At 38.6% G+C, this 24,579-nt stretch overlaps 1 protein-coding gene and 1 pseudogene across 3 annotated transcripts in view; one reads left to right on the top strand and one right to left on the bottom strand.

Annotated features, from left to right (window-relative positions):
* LOC124965505 (contactin-associated protein-like 3) overlaps positions 1-19,985 on the bottom strand; it is a 214,094-nt gene extending 194,109 nt beyond the window's left edge. For all 3 annotated transcript variants that reach the window (XM_047526489.1, XM_047526491.1, XM_047526490.1), the window contains exon 1: positions 19,826-19,985. In XM_047526489.1, the coding sequence (XP_047382445.1) occupies positions 19,826-19,910 (85 nt within the window). In that variant the 5' untranslated portion in view covers positions 19,911-19,985. The remainder of the gene's footprint in view (positions 1-19,825) is intronic.
* Positions 19,986-21,146: 1,161 nt separating this feature from the next.
* On the top strand, positions 21,147-21,816 carry LOC124965333 (U11/U12 small nuclear ribonucleoprotein 35 kDa protein-like; annotated as a pseudogene).
* The last annotated feature ends 2,763 nt before the right edge of the window (positions 21,817-24,579 follow it).

The following is a 24,579-nucleotide window of genomic DNA, read 5'->3' as shown; positions in this document are numbered from 1 at the left end:
CATAATTTTAGGGTATCATTTTCCCTAACTTAAGCTAAAGATTCATTAGAATGCCAATCAAAAGTCCAGGAGGTTGTTCATAGGACTTGAAGGAGTGCCCCACATGGCTCAGGGTTCTTAATACAGGAGGCAGACACCATGTAGGGGCTCTGCAAACATTACTAGAAAACAATTGCACCTTTATTTTCACTAACCTCTAACTAAACTCAACATTTACTTCAATCACAGAAGTAGGCCACAAAGGTTCAGCATGCCCTGCGCATTTGTTATCAACATAAACTACACATATTTTTATAGCAATCACTGTGGTTGGAAATATTGTTTGTCTCTGGTCTCTTCAAAATAACAGTAGTTATTAAGCTCACTACCAGATTTTGTTATTTTATGTGCTAATTAATAACCAAGGATGCCTATCATATTAAAATTTCTAGTATCCTCATGGATGTACTTCAATAATTGCTTTACTCCGTAATATAATGCCAGTTGCAAATGTTCAGCATTTACAAGCATTACTCTGAGAAAATGCTCATAGAGAATGGATTTATTCTTGGCACAAAAAACAGTTAAGAAGTCAGATAGTGGTTGGGGTGTTACTGGGTCATTATGTTACTGGGACATTATGGGCATTTCAATGAATTCTGGAAGGTTACATGTGGGCTGGAGTGTTACCATGGAAATTTCTCCAGTACAAGATTATCAGTCCAGTCAGAGTCATTCCTATTGTATGCAAAGGGGTCTCTCCAGTGGAAATCACACCATTTGGTGGGGGGCATATGAGGATTAACTTATGAACCGGTTAACATGAGAGGCCTGTTCCCTTTCCCAGCCTGGGCTCCAGCAGGCCTTCCTTTATGAGTATCCCTTTGACAGTCATGGACCCCACCTCCCTCTTCTTCTCACCACTTTGGTGCCCCTCCCCCCACAATCCTTTGCTTGCTGAGGACCAACCACGGATTCCAGAAGCAGATCACACAGACACTGTTTGGGGAGCATGTCCCAAATGTCTGATCATGGGATGTCCTTCAGCCTTAGCCTCAACTTTCTCATCTGTACAATGGAGACAATAAGATCACACAACTAACATGGTTGCTGTAAGGATGAAAAGCATTTGTGTTGTTTATTTTCTTTATGGTGAAACAAGTCATCATATATTAAGATCCTACAAATTATCCTGTGAGGACAGTTTCCTCAGGTAGTGAGTGCTTATAATTTTATGTAGCCTTGACATCCAATTTTAAATGTAAGTTTAACTTTCACACCAGAAGCACCTGCTTATATTTAAAATTGGATGTCACCCTGACATAGTTTTTAATACTGTAAGGTCACCCTATGGCTCCAGCTGGAAACCAGAGATAAGTACTCATAGGCTGCTTCCCAGCTGAAGCAGGAGGTTCGCAAGTTCCAAGGCCAGCTTCAGCAAGTGAATGAAGCCCTCAGCAACTGAGCAAGACCCTGTCTCAAAATAAAAAATGAAAAGGGATGGGGATGTGGCTCAGTGGTTAAGCACCCCTGGGTTCAAACTCCAGTTTCAAAAAAAAACACCAAATCATAATAAGAGGAGAACCAGGAGGTCTAAATTTTCCAGGTGGGTAAGTGACAGCAGAAGGCAGTAGAACAGACTTAAGAAAAGGGCTTCTCTTTTGTTACCAGGAGAGATTGCCCCATGAGCACTCGTGTCCAAAGACACTCCCTGACCCTGCTTAAATAACCATATCAGTAAAATTCAAGAACCCACCATACTCGGGGATAGTTTTCAGAAGGAATCCACAAATTGAATGTTTAGGGCAAGAAAGTAACACCTCCAGATCTGTCAAGATTGCATAATTCTATGGAGGAAAATTCATGGAAACAGACCCAGCTGGAGTTCCTCAGACACATACAGTCAAGGAACCCTTTTCCATACAGCAAATCATGCTGCTCCCCAAGTCAGAATTCAAGAGACCTTCTGGCTAAGGGTGGGAGGGTCCCGAGGCTGCACTTGCTCAGTCTCTCCCAGGGCCCTCTGACTTGTCTAACCCTTTCATTGATCTGGAAACCCTGCAAGTAAAGCAATAGTCCTCAAACTTGGAAACAAATATAAATTCCCTGGGACATTTTAAAAACTAACAACTCCTCACCTCCTCATCTGAAATTCTGACTTCCTAACTGCAGCTTACCCTGAGCCCCAACCAAACCAGAGCACTTAGGATAGATTGCAGGGTATTTGTGCACTCAAGGAAGTCAGACTATGAACTCCAAAGAAGGAAATGCAGATTAGCAGCCCCACTTCTCTGCACTGATGGATCCTGGACTGTGCAGGGGAACACCCTGTGAACCCCAGGGTATGTCCTACAGTGCATTTGCACAGAGATAATAATACTGGTGTCTTCTGCTCTGTGGTTGTGGGGTGGCACCACCACTGTAGAGTGGGGCAGTGTGAAGACAAAACGCAAAACCCTAAAGCCCAATCAAGCTAATGCTTGGGAAACAACTGAGATGTTTGGCTGTTGACTCATATTAGTAATGATTTTGCCCTTAATACTCAGTTTCAAAAGATTTTAACTATCCATACCTTGCTAGCAGGAGAAATGCCTGCTATGTAACTCTTAAATATTAATATTTAACTATTAAATATCATTTCAAGAGGTAAAATCTATTTTAAACAAATGGTTTGTAGTTTTTGTAGAATTCTACGAAATTCTCAAATTCTTTACTCAAATTATTAAAATGATCACAAAGCAATCAAGTATATAATTTTAATTCTTTTCCATATATTTGTTTACATGAATTTTTTTTTAGTGAAGAAATAACTTACGCTGTAACTTTATACAAAGTTTTTATATCATGAGTACCTCAATTTTCTCCATGGAAAATTGAAGACAAAATTATTAACTAGTTCTCTATTACATTGTTGCCGAATAATTGAAAATTGCTGTGCGATTTTTTAAACCCTAGGGATAATATGAAAATTCAGATAGTCACTTCTATTTAGAGAAGTGTTTCTTCAGAAAAATCCCAGTGACTTTGAAAACTTACAAAAATTTAACAACTGTGCTGTCACATTGGATCCATAAATATAATAACATCTGTTGGATTTTCAGGTTTTCAGGACAAGACTTAGGATGTAGGAGAATTTTTTTCACTGCCTTAGAAAAAATAATTTGGTAATTTGAACATTTGCAATTGAGGAGAATTTAAAGAAACATTAAAAATTTCCAAAGCTAAAGACCACTTTATGATAAAATAGGAAAGCAGAATGAAATGCCATTGCAAAGACAAACAATGGTGAGATTCCAAAAGATTTCCTGACTACCTATATATATGCTATTTATATACACTGATCTACAAGGTAGAAGTACTTTTCATTTGTTTTGCCCTTACTCCCTCCTTCTTTTCTCTGATCAAGTAGGCCAGGGATAGTTGGCTGCAAAATCTCAGCAAGTTCCTGGAGAACTGGCTCCCCTCTGAGGAGCTGAGCTTGGGCTGGGCCTGGGCAGGCTCTGGTTTCTTATGAGGTGTTTGCTTTTCCTGGGGGCTGTCTTGGTGGTTGGTCACTCTCTTCCAGGGAAGGAAAAGCTGAATCTGAGGCCATGGTATGCTTTTGTGTCACCTGCCTACAGCAAGTACAATCAATCCACATATCAAGTAAAAGTATTTATAAAAACAAATCTCCATAAAATGCCCTTTTCCCCATTATGTTAGGGAGAGAACTTTTTATTTATTTATTTTTGTGGTGCTGGGACCTGAACCCAGGGTCTCATGCACGACAGGCAAGTAGTTGACCACTGACCTACATCCTAGGCTTCCTGGGGAGGGGAATTCTTTTCCAACAAAAGAGAGTAATTTCTTTGAAGTGTTCAAGCAAGGAATTTAAAAAAAAAAAAAAAAAAAGCATACTTATTTTATGTTACAAAATCTGGATTCAGATGACACTGAAAGTTTTAATACAATCTAATTCATTAGGGAATCTTCTGCTTTAATTCATTAGTCACTGGGTATAATTATATTATAGCATTGTTCTTTTTTTGTTGTTTCATAGGCATGAATGATTTTAACATTGTTCTTTCAGGTAATATTTACCTAAAATTATTTTTATTTAAATATTAGCGACTTACTAAAAACTTGAGTCCGTGCCTAAAAATTTCCATAAAACAATAATTTCCTTTAATTGTTCATATTTATTCAAAAGTATGGTCCACTATTGATAGTGGAAGCACTCATGTTTAAGGAGCGTATGTTTATTTGTGTGTATATATACCAAATAAATATTAATTAGATTAATATTGAATAAGGCATTGTCAGGTTGAATGTTTAAACTCAGTAACAAGAAAATTTTTAAAATTCAGGTCTGGGGTACAACTCCAAGGGTAAATGCATGGGAAAGGCCATGGGTTCACCACAACACTGAAAAAAAATTCACAAGAGGTATTTAGTGACCCTCAGGAGAATAAAATACCCCACCCCAAAAAACATTTCTTTGGCATATTTCAAATTGGATATTCAGAGAAACTTCAGGTTCTGCAATCACAGGAATGACTCTGAAAGGTGATTCTTTTGTAAAAAGAAAAGTATCTATCTACATTAGTAAATAGCAGATGTGCATAGACATTTTTCCATTTTATATCTCCCACCTCCTTTCTGCCTAGGAGGTCTCTACACACAGCAAGAAGAGATTGGGATTCTAAGACCTGACCCAGACAGATGGACACAGGTGGTTGTTGCCTGGAAGACCCCATCTGCATCACAAGACATCCTTGCTGACTGTGTGCATCCCACCTTCCATAGAGAAAGGGGTGTATACCTTTGTGCTTGATATTAAGAAGGGGAATAATCACACAATCACCCACCTGTGATCCCCCAACTCCCTCCCCAATTCCTACCCCACACCACCCCCCACCTCCATGCTGTGGTTTTCGCTTTTTGCACCTTAATAAATTTGTATGGCTTTTTTCCATTTAATATCTGTCAGGGCATACCAGTGAACCTTGAGAGGGCCCAGTAGAAATGTCCCTTTGTCCTAGCAACACCATGTGTGGATACTGCCTTTTCTTTAATATATTCAAAGGTAAATCTACACCCTATAAGCACTACTAATGCAAGAAACCTTAAAATTACTGTATAAATATTGACAAATCTGCTAACCTCAAGAGACTTCCAGTATTTTACAGAAAAATGCAGGATATAATCTAGCATTTCATTCCATTTTTTAAAATATAAAAATTATACTAAATTATGCTAAATTTAGTATAATGTCATACTAAATATAATAATTATGTATATTCAAATATTATAGTATGCTAAATATTAAATACTATATGAAAGACTAAATATATTATATAAATATGATATATTAAATATTTGAATCACTCACAGAAAAAAGTGCTTGTTCTAGTAATTTACCAGCAATAGTAATTATTGAAATTTCTTAAACACACTAGTAGGACTGTAGAAGCATAAATTAAAAGCATCCCACAGATCCACCCAGGGTTGTTCCACTACCATAGCTGAGCCTCCCTGGCTACAATAGGCCTCATAGAAAGTGGATTGTGGGCCTGGCATGGGGTGCAGGGCTGTAATCCCAGAAGCTCTGGGAGGCTGAGGTAGGAGGATCAAAGCAGGCCTCAGCAACCCTGCCTCAAAAATAAAAAATAAAAATAAAAATGTCTGGGGATGTCACTCAGTGATTAAGTGAGGGTTCAATCTGTAGTTACCCACCCCCCATTAAAAAAAAAGAAAAAAGTAGATTGGGAAAAATCCACACGCTTGAATGACCTCATCCACCCATTCTACAACATGAACACAATTTCAGGGTTTAAGAACAATAAACGAACCAACAAGCACTCATTGAAACAAAACATGACTTTTTTCCTAAACAGGAAACAAGTCTTGTATGATTTTTAACAGCATGCAAAATATCACATTTATTTATTTTCTATTGAGCATTCTTCTTTTTTTGACACAAAGCTGAATCTCAATTTTTTTTCTTTTTTTTTTTTTTCAAATCTCAATTTTTTAAAACAAATGTCTAAGGGTAAAATCTACTCTGTTCTCAAAGAATATTAATAAACTTTTATTTTCCTTCCTTATCTTCCCCACCGGGTGATCTCACACCCTATTTTTATAAAAACTGAGATTTTCAGATATCTGTTAAATATCTACTAATTTAGGCCTAATCAAATTTTACTATGTTTTATTAATTTATTTTGCCTACTATTGATTAGAAGTTTTTTTTCCACTTCATTTTCTTTGGATTCATTCTCTCTTCTTTCTACAGTACACCCTCCCTTTTCTTTTCCATTAAATTTATGGGTAATGAGTGGGTAGCATTTCTGAATAACGTCTAATTGAGATAGAAGAAATAAAAGATAGAAAGCAGACAAAAGGAAGAAAAGGGAGACTACTTTAATCCCAATGCCTTGTGGTAAATTTCTTCATACCTTCTCTCCCCAGGTCAGTTTTCCTCCCAGGTTCGTCACTTCCCAAGTCAGCTTTTTTTCCCCCAGAACTGTCATTCTAGGAAATCTACACATCTTAGGGTTCCTGGGAAATTCACTCACTTATGGAAAGTACCTTTTAGAATAGATTAAGCAAAGGGAGATTCAATATTTTAAGAAACTCATACATTTAAAATGTTATGTATTGAGACAATATCAACATAAATATCCCAGGACAGCCACACCTCACATACCTTCTTCCTATACCACCCCACGCAAAGTTTCCTGTTGAAGAGCCTGAGATCCCACAGGTGCATCTCACTCCCTTGACAGCCGCATTCTCCCCTGAATAAGGATTCCTTGCTTTCCTGAATAAATCTCTGCTCCTCCCTCTATGACATGTTTTGAAATTCTTTTCTGCAAAGTTTGTCAAGGACTCAGTCATCCTGAATTAAGGTCCCCCTTTTCAGGATCTCCTCAGATGCCCTCCAGTGACATTATGGTTTGGGTTTTCATTTCCCTTATGGCGGTGCTGGGGATCGAACCCAGGGCTTTATGCATGTCAGGCAAGCGATCTATCACTAAGCCACCCCCAGCAGTTCATGGGGTCTTAATAATAAGTTGACTGACTATAAATAATAGTTTGGCTGATTATAAATAGTTTGACTGTAAGTTACAAAGTTATCTTCCCTTACTATTTACTGTTTCTGCATTTCTTTTTGCTTCTGGTATCACTGCTCTGCTAAAGTCAAACTTAGCTCTCATTCTCTCATAGCAAACAGGTTTAGATCACTATCTTTGGTTTAAAATGTGACCTTGATGTTTCTACATGTATTTTTTGTTTGTTGGGTTTTTTTTTCCATTTACCTATTTCAGCATAACAAGAGCTTTTTCAATCACTACACGTTATCTCTTACCAGTTTCAGGAAGTTTTTCTAGGATTTTAATGTTCCTAATTCTTTGCAATTTATGGAAATAACTTTATGGTCAAGTCTAGATATAAACATTTCATAAGTAATTGAGGCTGCATAATATTTATCAATTGTTATATATAAAATATTCTTATTCTTTCATTTTAATTGTTTCCTATCTGGCGATTTTAACCATTTTTTTAAAATTTGTTTGTTTGTTTGGTACTTGGGATTAAACTCAGGGGTTCTCAACCACTGAGCCACATTCCCAGCCCTTTTTTGTATTTTATTTAAAGACAGGATCTCACTGAGTTGCTTAGGGCCTCGCTAAATTGCTGAGGCTTGCTTTGATACAGGTGTGTGCCACCACATCCAGCTTAACCAGTTATTTTCCTTCTGCTCTCTTCCTTCTTTGAATAGACCTTAATCTCCCCCCTCAATTTTTTTTCTTTTTACTTCTATTCAGTGGTCCTCCTTGAAAGTGTATGCTGATTCTGCCTAACAATTAAAGCATAAAATCAAACAAATTTCAACTCCCTTCACCAAATAATGTAAGAACCATAAATGCTTCCATTCTGACTACCTTTCCACATTTATTTCCAGTTGTTCACTTAGATTTGTCTTGTCTTCTTTCCTTTAATTCCACCAACTACACACAGATGTTGTATATCCACTTTTACTATTGTTGCAACTTTGCAATTGGATTTTCAGGAGTATCATTTGTGTAACAGCTGCTGGATTCTAACTACACACACCTGCCCCTGTAATTGCTTCCTCCTGCCCACTCCCATCCATTAGCACTTCCTTTGTGAAGGGCTGGTGGTGGTCTTGCATCCTCTCAAGTCTTAAAGATTTTACTTTTCTGAGAATGACTATCTTCCCACCCCTCTTGAAAGCTAAGTCTGTAATCCTTGGTATTTATTCCTTCTCAGAATTCTGTGAGCTCATGGATCTGGGTGTTTCAGTGTTTGTTATTCCTTCCTCAAGCTGCTTTCTACAGTTTCTTTGTATTCTGGTTTTGGATCATTCCCATATGGTGGTGTTGGTGGCATGCACTGTTTTCTTTTTATTCCAAAGCCTTCCTCACTCTCAAGATTGGTGACCCACTTGAATCATGAGAATTCCCATAGATCATCTATTAAGTCTTTCCTCCTCCCTGTGACAGACTGATTTGACTCCATGGAAAAGTTATAGGCCAGGCTATATGGGCAATGACTAAATAAACTTCATTTTGTTCTGAGACTCCATGTTACGTAGGAAATGCTTCTCCCATGAGAATCCTCTGCCTCTGTACCTGTAACAGTTGCTTAGTATGACATGGTTGGCAATACAAAATGACGAAATGGCAATTCTTGTATAATAAAAAATTGTTCTCAGGGCTGGGGATATAGCTCAGTTGGTAGAGTGCTTGCCTTGCAAGCACAAAGCCCTGGGTTCAATCCCCAGTACCGGAAAAAAAAAAAAAAAAAAAAAATTTGTTCTCTTTTTGATTCCTATTTTCCTAAACAATGTATCATGTCAACAGTGATGTCAACAGGGATTGTCTAGATGTTAGTAACCATTCTTTAATTTGTATCTAAGTAAGGTCATTTTGAGCCACTTCTCCCTTCTGCTAATGATTTCAGATCTCATGATGTTTTTAATTTTAAATCATAGCAACAGACACTTATGATTGATGTACTGACTGACTTATGGTCTAAAAACCCCTCCAACCCTATGGTCTGTGTTGTTCTCCCAATAGCCATTTTTGAGGCATTGTGTGAGACAGTCAGCCAGCTGGCTAATAAAGACTCTCAAATTTGGACTTCTCAGGGGTGATCAGTCTGTTCTTAAGTTCTACCCCATAACACTCCCCCAGAACCCAAATAAGATGCATGGATCTTGTCACTCTCCACCCTGCCCCTAACCCATCTTTCATATTTTCCTTTGTCTCTTTGGGGTGTATGTTGGCTATTTATTTCAGATCTGTCTTCCAATCAGCTGTTTTCCACCTATGTCTAATCTGCTGTTTCAGAATCTGCTGAATTCCTTATTTCAATAATTCATGTTTTCATGTCTAGAAAGTGCTCTTTTTCAATTCTGCTTGATCATTTTCATATAAAGATTGTTTCTTTATAAGAAGGAAACTATGTAAAACAAAAATTTCTTCTTTTCATTATTCCTATCTTGTATTTCTTTAGACATATAAAACATTTTGCATTCTAAATCTGTTTCCAATATTTACATCCATTTTGATCTCGTCCTGTAGTTCTCCTGTGAAGTAGTTTGTTTCTTTATGCATTTAATGTTTTGTTTCTACTGTGAGCACGTGGTGGCCAAATACCATATGTTCTTTTGAAGATTTTATAAATACCAGTGGTAAAACAAACAGTCCATGTATCCAGGGCCTATTATCCTCACACAGACACCTGGACAATGGCCTGGCAAGACCCACAGCTCACAGAAAAGTATGTGAAGTTGAAAGAAGATTTAAGCAATAATGACAAGTTGATCCAAACAACTAAAATCTGAGGGTTTACATATTAATTTAACCTTCTTGACACGTCTGTGAGGGAGGTTACTATTATATTCTATATTTTTAGAGATGAAGAAACAGACACAGAGAGGGAAAGCATGTTACCTGAGAGCACACAGTTGGCACAAACTGTGGAACCAGAATTCCACCAGCCTACTACCTATTGGCAAGTATGGTACATTGCTTATGTTAACATATTTCCAAAGAAGACTGATAGGATCATCATTTTTACAACCACCACTATGCTTATTCTATGCAATTCTGAAAATAAAATTAGAGACACTGGGAAATAGATATTCTGAAAGCAATAGCATAGGCATGTAATCATGCCAGTGATGGTTTTGTGGACAATGACCAGCAAAGAAGAAAACTCAGAATCCCCCACCCAGGGTCATGTCTGTAACACAATTGAGCTTCTTCATGCTGTGACAGGCTACTGGAAACAAAGTCCACAGCTCCCATGCCCAGAGGTGGTCATGACTCAAATGAACTTAGCCTCCTGGGTATCAAGGACAATACTGGACACCATCTCCATGCTGAACTATATGGGTCCTCTGTCTACCTGCATAACCCCTGCCCTGAGATATATTTTCCTTTCCAGTCCCCAGTCCTAGCCTGGTTCTTCTCAGGCTTTCCCTTCTTAGATTAGATGCTGCTTGGAGTACCAACTAGACACTATAAACCAGGCTCCTGGAGAGCTCTGGTTACACAGCGATCCCAGGCGGCCTTGTCAGAGTATGCAGAGCATACAACCCGGCTCAGCTCAGACTTGGACCCTCAGTCCCCCTCAATACAACTAATAATCCCTGCCCAAAGGCTTCCTCTTTCCTGCCTTTTGATCTGCGGTGGTTTAACAGACATTGTCCTTTTTCAGTTTTACCACAGAAAGGCTCTTAGAACAGAAATCATGTCATGCATTTCACTCCCAGAAGTAAATAAAACCCTCAAAATCAGTCAATTGACATTTCCAAGGGAAATGAGTCAGCAGCTGGAGGGCTGAGGGATACTCATATGAAATTTGATTCTTAGTAGACAACCTAAATGTTTATGAAATACACATGGAAACTCCATCTCCCATATAATTTCAAATGAGCATATTTAAGGATCAATCAGCATCACTTAACAATAGGTACACATTCTGAGAGATGCTAGGAGATTTCAACATTGTGTGAACATCATAGAGTACATCAACACAAACCTAGATTGCCTAGCCTACTGCACACCTAAGTCATATACTATGCTCCTAGGATGCACACCTATACAGCATGTTACTGTACTGAATAGCCAATTTTAACACAATAATTGTGTATGTAAACACAGAAAAAGTACAGTAAAATAGTGCACAATAGCAATATTTTGGGTTCAAATAAAGTCTTTTGGGACCAGCACATATGCTTATCATAAACCAAAACATTATTATGGGCACATGATTATACTAATTTCTTCAAGATATTTGATAAGCTCTTACTTCATGCTAACAGCAGACCACCACAAAAAGAAATGCAGTTCCATTTTCAGAAAGTTTACATTTAACATGAGTGACAGACACACAACAAAATGTCTGTCATATGAAACAAAATACTTTTAATAATAGATATTAAACTAATTGGATAAAGAGTTGGTGCCTTTTGATTTATTGGCAAGGTGATTCAGGTGAGCACCTGGTCAAGGTTCAAATTACAAATTAGTTTCTGGCTCCACCCCTGGGCGTTGAAAGCCTAAACCCTCTAGTCACAATTATTGGGTAAGAATACACAACACAGCACAGACGAGGAAAGTCAGATCTTGGAACTTTGCTAGATATTTTAGGAGAGACAATCATTCACATTTTTACTTCCTCAGCAAATATATATTGAGAACTAACAATCTTACTGAACTCAACTAGGTTACACCTGATCTCTCTGTGGACTGCTGTGCTTCCCTCTACAGCATTCTTCACCCATCATCTCCTCAGTACACACAGACAGACACACAGGTGCACAGGTACACAGCAGAATCCCCAAGGATCCCACTAGCAAACTGGACCTGAACTCAGAACCCAGCCTGAGAACCATTTGCTGACTGTGGGGTGGCACACTGGGTCTGCATATTCCTGAAAGGGCCCCAGTTAAACTTGGTGGCCTTCACCTGGACACCGTGTCACGGCCCCAGATGCCAAAATGCATTAATAGTACCAAAAGTTCTTAATTTTTTATTTTTTATTTTATTTTATTTTTTTTCCTGCTTGGACTAACCAATGAGCTACAAGCCTCCCTTTTAATCTTGAACTCTCCCCCTGTTAATTTCTGTTGACAACAGTGATAATTTCACCACTTTGCCCATCAGTCACCACTCCTAGAAATACTATATTCAATTTAACTTTAACAGGTTCTCAGGCTACCCAGAGACTTAGATGTTAACATAACAAATGACTTAAGTCTGAGTCCTGCAGGCAGCACCCCCTCTAAGCCTTCAGGCAGCAGGTCACCACGCAGGGCTTACACTGCTTGCTTACTCATTAGAGTAATTTTCTGTTCGGTCTTAAATACCCCAAGTAATGGGACATTACAAAGAAGATTTAAGCCTCAGCCAGAGTTCCAGGGACCACACAGGGCTATGGAAACTGAGATGAGTTCAAGGTCTACCAGCCCCAAGAATCACATGGTATTACAAATTCCTTCTCCAGAGAACATAACCATTAAGTCAGATGATGGAACCATAAGCAACACAGTTTCTGAAAGTCACATCCTAAAAGAATTTAGAAAGGTTCATAAATTTAAATATCAGATACATTCATAATATTCTCCCAAAAGAAATACAAAAATGTTGTTTGTTAGTCAAAAACTAAACATTATCCAAGTTTCTCTTCATAAGTTAGATATAACCGACACTGCCTCTATGCACATCTTATGTGCAAGTATATCTTATCCTAAAACGTAAACAGGAAAAATTTAATGAAAGCACAGATAAGAGATAGTACACCTTTTTCCCCACTTTGTGATTTAAATCTTGGAGGAAACTTTTTTATTGCTGTGCTATTAATGAGCATATAATAAGTAGGTAGTTTCTAATTTTAAGCTAATTAAAATGCCAAATGTTTTGCACTGCTATAATCATTGGTATTCACGTATCACTATAGTACACTGATTTAGTTCAAGTTGCGGAATCAGCCCAAGTGCTCATCAACAGAAGAATGAATGAATAAACTGCGGTGTATGTACACAATGCAGTTTTACTTAGCCATAAAGAAAATGAAATTATGTCATTTGTCAAATAATGGATGGAACTGGAGAACACTGTGCTAAATGAAATCAGTCAGACTCTCATATGGAGCTAGAGAGGGGGATAAAGAAATAAAAAAGGGATCTTGTGAAAAAAAATAGAAGGGAGACTAATAGAGTAGAGGAAAGGGAAGGAGAGGGAGAGAAGAGAAGAGAGCATGGGGAAGTTCTGGGGAACAGATTTACCAAATTATGTTATATCCCTCTGTAAATAAATCACAATGAATCTCAGTTATAATGCACTAATTGAAAAATAATGAAGAGGGATCAGTAGAATAGAGTAAGTGGATGGGGGAGGGAAGAATGGAGGAAAAGGTACTGAGAATAATACTGATCAAATCATGATATGTGTGCATATGAATATGGCACAATGAATTCCACTAATATAATTATAATATACCAATATAAATAGAAACAATTTTTAAAAGTCAAATGTTTCATGCTTCTGTTAGTGTTCATTCTAATACACTGAAAATACCCAGTATTTGGAACCTAATATTTTTACCTCTATTCCAAGTCAGATCTCTATTGCATTATTGAAGATTAAAGTTTCTAATGGACAAGAAAGGATATACAGTGTACAGGAACAAACTGAACTTAGCACCCTTACGATCACACAATGATACATGTACTGCCCACATCAGAGCACAGCTTTTAAACAGTTAAAAACACTTAAAGTGTTTGATTCTTAAGCAAATATAGAAAGGTTTGTAAGCTTATTAGCAAATGATCCAGGGAAGAGCATTTTGAGAAACTGGAAATTTACAGACATTTCTGAAAGGATGTAAAAAGAAAAAGATATTGCTAGATTACATAAAAGCTAATTAATGTCCTATAGGACACTAATATCTTTATAGTTATCTTTCATACTGCAAAAATGCACTCATCAATTTAGCAGGTAACATCTCAGTGTCTCAATTATCATCAAATAGTAAATGAGTAAGGCAGCTGTGGGAGCATTCTCCTAGATAATTAAGCAATCACAGATACCTATTAAACAATGCCCTTGTAGAAAACTGAGAGGTCACACTATTCCACACTCTTTGACAGTATTTACAAGTGGTACAGAATTTTTCTTAACACATGATTTAAAAAAAAAAAAAATTAAAGCATATAATTTTATGCCTTAGAATTCAAACTAGGAAAAATGCATATCTATAATTTAGAGAAACATATTATATTTGGTTTTATGCCTTTCAGAAATATGCAGAAATGTATAATGCAGCTTTTAAAAAGTTATTCAATACCAAAAGCAGAGGCCTAAGGCAATCGTCTTATCAGTGGGTCCCAGAGGCAGGTAGAAATAGGTAGAATTTAGAAGACACACTAAAGAACTTTGTGTGTTGAAATAACCCTTCAAAAGTTCTAAAAAAATAAGTGAGGGGAATATCCTAAAGTTCATTTCATCTTTGTTATTTAGAAACCTGAAGCTAAACCCTGGATCATTTACTTCCAAATTGTTTAAGCTATTTTACATTTTTATATTCAAACTGTTTTTGATTTAAAGGAGAAAATTCACCATAACAATTACTCATTTAAGGAGTTTTCCGTCCTTTATAAGGTACTTTGGAGTGATTTGGTCTTCCTCTTCCTAAACAACCCACACAGAGAAGTAGATTTTCCTTAAGGCCCATGAAACTTGGGTTCTCCTCATAACACCCTCCAGGCCTGGCAGGGGCACTGAGAATGTGTTCTTATACGCATTTTGTTTGCTTTTGCTTAAAGAGTCTCGCACAATACCACAAGCTTCAGACCACACCAAACCTGGCTCTCTCCTCACCTAATGTTCTGGGTTGAGCAGTCAGACTTTTATTAGAGAACATGCTTTTGTTAACACATCCCAGCCTTCATATTTCTGAGAAATGCATTCACGTACTATGAATAAGGGCCTGCTTACTAGTTTGTCAAAAGTTCTTTTTAAAAAACTTCAAGTTCAAATGTCCATAAAAACATTGATCCCTGTGTCCCAGGCGATTTTCCCAAAGCCTGTGTCAAAGCATGGCTTCCCATTCACAGGGAGCCTTCCTACACACACCAGCTTGATTCACTGGACAGATCAAACTCACTGTAGGCAAACATTAACATTGTACCAAGGCAAGAAGAGCCTGACTCAGTTAAAACATCAGCAGAACCTTAGTCTCTGTTAGCCAAGGCAATAATTTCTTTATAGACTACATTGATCCTCTTAGCACTCTTAGGTGTTACTTGAGATTGACATGTTCCTTTTGCAATAAAGAGTGTTGACAGTACTTATCAAATAAGGACAAACAATCCATGTCCACTAAATGAGACGACTCCTAAAAGTAAAATCTTGGAGAAGATGTATGACAAAGACAATATTGGGCATCTATGTAAATAAATGCTCATGACTTTATACTTCTAGCAGTGGGAGGCTCTATTCAGTGCTTCCAGTCTGCATGCCCATGATTTACACCAAGTATTTAAGGTTGATCATGTTCTCAGGTAAGAATAACTTACACACTACAGTTGTCTCACTATTATATGCACTGTAGATATTTACACTTGAAACTGGTAATATTGTGCAAGAACTTATAGGATTAATATACTGTCATCAAAGATGATATAAGGTAATGCTTTCCACTGAAGAGACCCAAGGCTTCAATGAAGAAAGGGTACAAATCTTCAAGTCAAGGTATTAATATTAATTCTTCAGGTCAAGCACTGAGTTATTACATAAACAGATTTGTTTCCCATGTTGGTCAACAAAATAGACTTGGTCTGGACCCCTAGTTATGGGCAGGGACATTTCCATGAGTGGATTTTTGGACTTCATGGGGAGGAGGGGAGACATCAATGAATGAAAACATTATCACTCTTAGAGATATCACTCAAAGTGTTATGTCCTACCTGTAGTGGGTCAGAATTTTTTTTTTTTTTCTTGGAATATGAAGGGCACTTTTGACTGGCAGAAAAAGCAAAAGGAAGCTTCTGGAGAAAAATTACAAGTGTGGCGATTATCAGACCTACCCACTGAATTGACTCCCTGGATCTGTGAGTGGTCATTCAACAAATATCACCATTAAGGAATGAAATTGTTAACATGTACTTCAGTCCTCTTTGGGGTAATGGGGGTGCAGCAGCTGTCAACTAGATCTTATGCTTACCTACATGGAGCCAATGATTCAGCTGTGAGTTAGATTCCAACTGTGTAGTTGCTACATGGGGGCAGGGTGAACACTATTCTTCAGAGTGACAATCCATGAGACAGATTTACAATGCTGGACAAGCAATCAAATGTGCACATTTTATTATTTTCCTTCTTCTTTCTCCAAAATGCCCTCAAATTAACAATGAAATGGTAGATTCAAAGGGAAAACGATAAAACAGAGAGCTACTGCCTTCCTCCACTTCTGTCTCCCAGGAGCAAGTAAAGTAAATGACAACTTCCTCTTCAGAAAACAGAAAACAGAACTCAGAATCTGTGTTCAAATTTCCTCTGAAGTTCCCTTCAAGAGCATAGCTCCAAATAAAACAGTCTCATCTTGACTAAAAGAGTTTTAGAAGGCAGCCCAGACAGTTGCTCATGTTTTTAAAATATCAGATCTTATGTCATAGACTATTGGTTGCAGCCCACTCAACTTTGTTTATCCTCAGGGACAGACACAATATAGACAAAAATAAAAGAGAAAAAGGAAGGGGAGTGAAGAAGAAGGGAGGGGAGGAAAAAGTGAAGCACAAGCTAATGGTACAGGTTACCTAGAAACATTTTATTTCCTGTGCACAATTCTCCTGACTCAAAATCGCCCACTGACTAAAAAGTATCATATCAAGCTGGGTGCAGTGGCACTTGCCTGTAATCCCAGTGGCTCAGGAGGCTGAAGCAGAGGATCATGAATTCAAAACCAGCCTCAGCAACTCAGCAAAGCACTTAGCAACTCGGTGAGAACTTGTCTCTAATAAAAATATTTAAAAAGGGCTGGGGATGTGGCTCAGTGGTTGAGCACCCCTGAGTTAAACCCCCAGTACCTAAATAAATCAATAAATAAATAACTGATCATGTCAAAATGTGCATGATCCCTGTGAGCACAAATTCCAGCAAGTCCTTTTCTGGAAGAGCTTCTCTCATGACCAAACCTCATGCAAGCTGACCCACAAGGAAGAATGGTTTCCTCCTGAGAACCAGCTATGAATGGAGGAAAAATGGCATTTGGTCTGTGTGGGAAGAAGATATATGCATTTTTTACATTTATATGCACTTTTCATTACTTTCATGTTGGTGCTCGAGAACATTTCAGTTTAGTCATAAAGTCTACAGGAAAAGCACTTCTTAGGAAAATGTTGAGCAACACTGAGGTTCATGACTTAATATTGGAACCTGAAATCCCACCCTGACAGCAAACTCCTCCTTAAAATTTCTCACAGGAGCCTGAGGCAGGAGGATCAAAAGTTTGAGGCCAGCCTCAGCAAATTAGCAAGGCACAAATCAACTTAGGGAGATGATATCTCAAAAAAAAAAAAGTAAAATAAAAAGGGCTGGAGACACAGCTCTGGTAAAATGCCCTGGGACTCAATGCCCAGTACAGCAAAATTAATTAATTAATTAACTAATTTAATTTAACTTGTCACATAATGGCACAGACATGAGAATAATCTATCGTGATTTGGTAATAACAGATTTCAAACACAAGTTTTAAGTGCTTTACTTGTACACACACACACACACACACACACACACAAATATTTCCCAAATACTCCGAAAATGAAGAATTATTAGCTTATCTAATTAGCTTATGTAGTGAGATAAATAACATTCATTTGCCATTTTTTCTACTCCGACAAATCATACTATCAGAATGAGAGCCCTAAGGAATTATCAAATGTACTTTTTCTAGTCTCTGTGAACCTTTTAAAACCACAAGTCATTTAAATATAATCTTGACATTTGAAGAACCATTAGTAGCCCTCTCTTCCCTGTGGTGATCAACCTTATTATCTAAAATGTTTGTGGCAATGCAAATTTATTTTTTAACATTTAGTTTGAGTATTAAATACATCTAAATAAAAATAGGGTGATACATGAAAGCTAGCATTGATATTTACAGAGTCAGCCAGACAGCCACAGGGAGCTGAGCTTAGAAACACATTCACTGCAGGCAGGTGTACTGCCCTCCCCACAGAGCACCTGCTCATGTGACTCCTCAGCAAGAATGCTCAGCGTCAGAGGGGGCACCCTCTTGGGTTCCAGGGGATGCAATACCAGTGAAAAACAAAGAATGAGTAAAAAAAACAAACTAACAATGTCAATATCACACAATTAAAACTAAGGAAACAGGAAAGGCAGCAAAGACCTCTCACGGCAAAGGTTTCTGAAGCCACATTTCCTCCAAGTGATAGTGACCTCCAGTGACTTACTTTTTAACTGTACTTCAGTGACTGTGTGTGGAACTATCTGACATTTCATTTCAACAAGTAAATTAATTACTGTGGTTCTTTTTAAATTTATTAGCAAAATGACAAATGCTTTCTTGCAGGACCTAAAGATTGGGCTTTATGTAAATGCTCCATTATAATTAATTAACGGAGGTGGTTACACAATGCCAAGTTAAAATAGTGTCTGAAATGCAGGTCGGTATTTGCATGTTCATTTGTTGCAGGGACTCCCATACACTATGGCCTTAAATGTGTGAATATGAAATCGTTAATCCATTTGGCAGAGGGATGAAAGGTGGAAGGGTAACTTTGCAATGCTTTTCCCTTCAGGCTAAACTTTCCGGTGATGACAAAGCTAAATCTGTATAAGTGGCAGCAAGGTCAATTTCTGAACATGCCTACCAGCACTCTCTTGAAAGTCACATCAATTTGTCCTCCTGCCCACAACTCGATATTTTTTAAAAAATTTTTGAGGATCGATGGCAGGAGGGAGTGAAGGACACGAGGGGCTTTTTAAAAATCCCTCAAGAAAAGAAAAGTCCTGTGATGAAAATTTTTAAACTTTTTAAACTTTTGTTTTTAATTGTCAGATTAAAATGCCTTGAGATCTGCTAATCCATTTGACTAGCATATCATAGCATTAATGCAGAGCAGAACGATCAACATGACTGCACTGAACCCACAAAAATCAGAAGCAGAACAAATCACAAAACACAAGCATTTGAACATTTAAAACAACCTCAATGACAAACCGTTTTTCCGCTAAGCAAAAGCCCTCTTCGGAGAGGAGCTGGATGTCTCCCAGAACATGGCAGGAAAATCCAGATTTACCCCTGTACCCTGCTGTTGTGCCTGCCAGCGCCGCGCCAGAGTTCTCTGGTCCGACCTACTCCGCAGAGTGCCAACTGAAAGGATGTACGCTATGCAGGACAGAGTCAGTTCATCTACTGTTTCCTTTTCTAACATAGTTAGAAAACGCACTTAAAATGAAACGACATAAGTGACTGCACTTGCAAGCTCCTCTCATGTTCGCTCACCTCTCAATATTCTCAGGTTAATTTTAGGTTTTACTAGAACTTGCGCTTACTCAAAGACGACGCAAAACAGCAGCCTAGGTTTGGGTTCACAAAAGTCAAAACATGCTTCAGATGCCACAAGAGAAAAAACAAATTTAAACCATCCTATCTTAGCGACGGGACTTGGAGATATTTTTAACGCTTCGTTTTCAGAAACGTTAAATCGCAGGTCTGCGATTACATTTGTAAATATTTATTAACAATAACAACACAATTTCTAAGTTTTCAATATAAGTTTTAAAAGATCTGCTGTACTCACAAGTATTCCCCGCCACCACTGTGCTGCAGGTCTGCGCAGACAAAAGAGCAAGCATCCTGAGCAAGGCTCCGGCCACAGGGTCCATGACCACTTTCTGGGGCTCCCCCACCCCACACTCAAAATCCCGCTCGGTGCTGAGGTCTTCTAGCGGGCGCCTTCCTTTCCTCTTTTTCACCAGCACGCGCAGCCTGACGCGGCGCGGAGGTAGAACCTGCAGCCTCACCCACCCATCCACCGCCAGGCGCTCCTCGCCCCAGACGCCTGCGGAGCATCGCGGTCCAGGCTGCTCAGGACCCGCGATCCCAGCGTGCCGCTGGCACTCCTGGTGGTGATTCAGGGAAGTGCAGGCAGGGACCGCAAATCACACCTAACTGGCTGCTGGTGTTGCTTGGGAGGGATGGCTACAGACCCGCTTTCTTGTCTAGTTTATCTTGAGTTTCCCACTCTCAAAGGAAGAACAGTTCGATATTCTTCAATTTAAAGGGGCCAAGTATGATGAGTGGTGTTTGTTCAGGAGCGTTATGTCCCACCCAGTATTGAGCATGGATGGTAGTAAGTCTGTAAATATTTTAAGTTGAAAAGAGGTTGGAACAGAAATAACTAAAGAGGTTTGAAGAAAATTATTACATTTGATAAAACTTTCAGAGAAGAATATTTCATCTTCTCAGTTCATTTCATGGTCCAGGTTTTTAAAAAAACACTCCACTTCATTGATCAAGGACCTAGGAATTAGACCAAAGACCCTGCGCCTAATAGAAGAAAGAGTAGGCAAAAATCTTCATCATGTTGGCTTAGGACTTGATTTCCTTAACAAGACTCCTAAAGCACAAGAAATAAAATCGAGAATCAATAAACAGGATGGATACAAAGTAAAAAGTTTCTTCTCGGCAAAGAAAACAATAATGTGAAGAGAGAGCCTACAGAGTGTACAATTCTGTTGTGGAATTTGGATTAAGAGTCCTCCTCCCAGGATACCATTTTGTAATTTTTTTAGATGTATACTGACCGTCACTATCAAGTCACCAAGTAGGAGTATACCCAATAAAATTCTTACCCTACAGTTGAAATGGAGTGGTGTGGTTTTGTTTTTTGTTTTTATTTGTTCTGATCAGTTATATGTGATAGCAGAATGGATTTCGATTCATTCTACAAGTTCACAGGTGAACTTTTGGGGAACACTTCACATCCAAACCATAACATAAAGGCTCTCAGAACCCAATCATCTCACCTCTGAAAATTCTTGCATTCTCTCACACATGAGCTTTTGGGGGACACCTCATATCTATGTATCCACTCTTGCTGCATACACAGTGATCAAAATATGAAAGATCTTGGGCATCTATCTGCATGTCTGGTGGGTCTCTGCGAGCCCAAGCACGATGAGTACAGGAACGACTGAATGCCCATTGCCCGGGAGTATGACCTGCTTTTTTTTTTTTTTTTTTTTTTTGGGGTGCTGGGGATCGAACTCAGGGCCTTGTGCTTACAAGGCAAGCACTCTACCAACTGAGCGATCTCCCCAGCCCATGACCTGCTTTTTAAAGCCAGCAGCATTGATAGCCTTGATGAAGGCCACACCACCACAGTATGGAGGGCCATGCTGGCACAATATGCCCCCAGTAAAAACGTCACAAGAGAACCCCTCCTCACCCTGTTTGGGGCAAGTCTAAACTTGCAGACTAAAAAGAGAGGTTAAAGGAAGTCTTTTTCCTCTGTGGTGACATCTGGCAGCTCCAGGTGGTGAGGGACTTGGTCATGGGCTTCTCCAAGGGCTATACCTTCAGAGAGTACAAGGAAGAGCTTGAGATGCTGAAAGCCTCCCTGGATGCTGATGGCCTGGTGTCGACCTGCACAAGATATTAATGGACTGTGAACTGGGGTGGATTCTCCAAGGGTGGATCCCTCCACATCTGGGGTGGGAACTACTAGGGAAGGAGAAACCTGGGCAGCAGAGTTTTGAGGGAACAGTTGACCTTTTTGAAAATCTATGAATTTGCTGGTTCTTAAGTACAACCTCTATAGAGGAGGGAAAAAGGTAAAGGAGGAAGTGATCCTGATTCTGAAAGACCCAGGACTCCTAGACAAGGGATCCAGACCAGGACAGATGTCAGTCAGAAGGAGATGTCAAGAAAGACAACCAGCCAAGGTGTGACATGAAAATGACTGGCAAAGAGAGTAGGACCTTAGAGAGGACAGAGTGGGAAGCAAGTAGAGGCCCAGCAATAGTAGTCCCCCAAAAGAAGGGACAACTAAGTAAGAATGGCTGGGTCTTTATGCATACCATTTGTCTAATGGTTGAATAAGACTTACTAATAATGGGGGGGGGGGGCAGAGAATTCAAAAGATTTTAAAATTTTACCAGGATCATACTTGCCCAACAACAAATCAGAAAAGGTATTTTTATTATTGTTATTTTGTAGTCAAATAACAATAATAATAACACAGGACAAGATGATTTAATAAACTGCCAAGGCCACAGAGTTAACACCAGGTATGCTGAGAGCTTAGTCAAAACATGTAGCTTCTGATCCCAACTTTCCATCTGCTTTAACTGCTACTCAGGGTTTCAGAGAGCAGCCCTGGAATCGGGAAAGTTCCCCACACGAGTGATATGCAGTCATGGGGAAAAAACTGACAAGAATATCCCTGGGAGAGTCCAGGAGTTTCATTCATTAATCAGATGCTTCTGCAGTGTCTTCTGTGTCCTAGTACCTGAATATTTTATTTTTAACTTTTTGCAGCAAACATAAATTAATGATTTGCATTTAAAGTCTAACTTTTTTAAACCTATATACCAAGCTCTGCATGTGTGTTTGTGTGTGTGTGTGTGCGCGCACGCACACACACACGCACACACAGGAAGTCAGATGTACACCAAATGGGGGAAAGAATTTGAAATTGGCATGAGCCTCCAATAAAAGAAAGCTGATGCTTGGAACTGAGTGTCACTCATAAGGAGAACTATAGATGCAGTCTGCCCAAGTGAAACTGAAGACGTGGCATTTCCTGGCCAATGTCTCCAGTTCTCTTTACACAGTTGGGCACCAGGAGGTTTGAGGACCTGCCCCTGAGAGGAATAAGGATCAACTTGACCAACTGCAGTGAAGCACTTTCTTAAGGTTCTCCACAGTTTAAACATGATTCCACTCATTTTCCTTCTTCTTTAGTAATTTTATTCCTATAGATTCTTATTTCTGCATGTCTTATTTAAATCTGAAACTGCATTTAAGTTTACTCTCACAATGGGAAAAAAATTTGCTATTAAATCTTCTCAAAGTGAAAATACTGCAAATAAAATATAGTATTATTTCTATTAAGAGTAATTTTACCTATAAGCCCTTGAGCAACAAATCCTGGGGAATAGTTACCAATAGACAGACTCCAGAAAGAATAAAGTCACCTTCGTGATAGGGAACACACAGTTCAACATCTATTTGGGTTCTCTCTGATGAGCTGTGTTCTCTATAATTAGTCCTTGGAAGCTGGGGCTTTAACAGCCAACAGATGATGCATCCAATTACATAAATCTCAGTTCTGAGAAGAGTTAACCTCACCTTTATTTCAAATCCATTCTACCCAGCCCAGGAAGACCTTCTGTAATCGACACTGGTGTCTCAGATAAGTAGGCTAAACCCATACTGAGAACCTGAAGCATACAAACAATACCGCATGGATATTTTGAAAAGTGCTTACAGAAACATTTTGCTTGACTATGTGAAGACAGACACGTGGCAGGTTTCTTGTCATTCTGCAGGAATAGAATCAGGGATACTTAGGATTTAAATGGACCTCAGAGTTGGCAGGCCAACACTGCACTCCACTCAAACACTACCTCATCCCCAGTGTGGTCCTTGATGGTGTCCACCTATGAGAGCCACTGGCCTTTACTGAGTGCTCAGCCAGGTCCACCAGAGAAGGAGGGAGACACAGAACCTCCTTCTAAACAACCACAGAACAAAGAGTGTCACTGACATGACCACAGGAGATTCCAGGGGTAAGATTCTAGTGTATGAAAGACATAAAAGGTGACTCTGATTCTTTTTTTCACTCCTTTGGAAGTAGGGAGAAGGGAGAAGAGTTGAGTTCATCCTTAAAAGTTCTTACTTTTTATTCAAAATGAAATAAAAATCTAATCTTGACAAATAGAATATTGAGTCATCTTAAAGAGGAAAGGTTTCTAAATGTAATTTTATAGATGAAGAATATAAGTGGTAAGCCTTTCAATATAGAAATTTTGAGAAATACCACCAAATAAGTTTGGATTGAAAATCTCATTTACCAAATGGAGCAATTAGTATACAAATGAAATGTCAGTCTACACACTGCACCAGTCACACCAGTTTGAGTAGCAACTGAAAGGAAGTTTAAAACGTTGAGTCTATCTGTTGAAATCCTCAGGCTTACTGGTGGAAAGCTAATAACTTTTTTCCCAGAAGTATATATTCTATTTTTACTGGCCTTTTCAAACAACTTGAAAAATGTAGTGTGGAGTCTGTTTTATTACTGTATGAAATTAGCAATGATATCATCTTCAGTATTCCTCTAGATACAAAACGTATTTTCAAAATTTGGTTGAGAAAATATTGAGTTTAGTTTGGATGTGTAATTTACCTGGAATACACGGCATGATTCAAATATACTGAATACACACAATATTTGATTAGGCTATAATTACTACTAAACAAAGCTTTTATTCTGCAGAGACTAAAAGCAAGAAAATAGTTGCTGGGGTTTTGTTTTCTTTTTCTTTTCTT

Source organism: Sciurus carolinensis, chromosome 15, assembly GCF_902686445.1.
Source record: "Sciurus carolinensis chromosome 15, mSciCar1.2, whole genome shotgun sequence".
NCBI lineage: Eukaryota > Metazoa > Chordata > Mammalia > Rodentia > Sciuridae > Sciurus > Sciurus carolinensis.
Note: the sequence above shows the minus strand (reverse complement) of the source record. Positions and strands in the feature narration are given on the sequence as shown.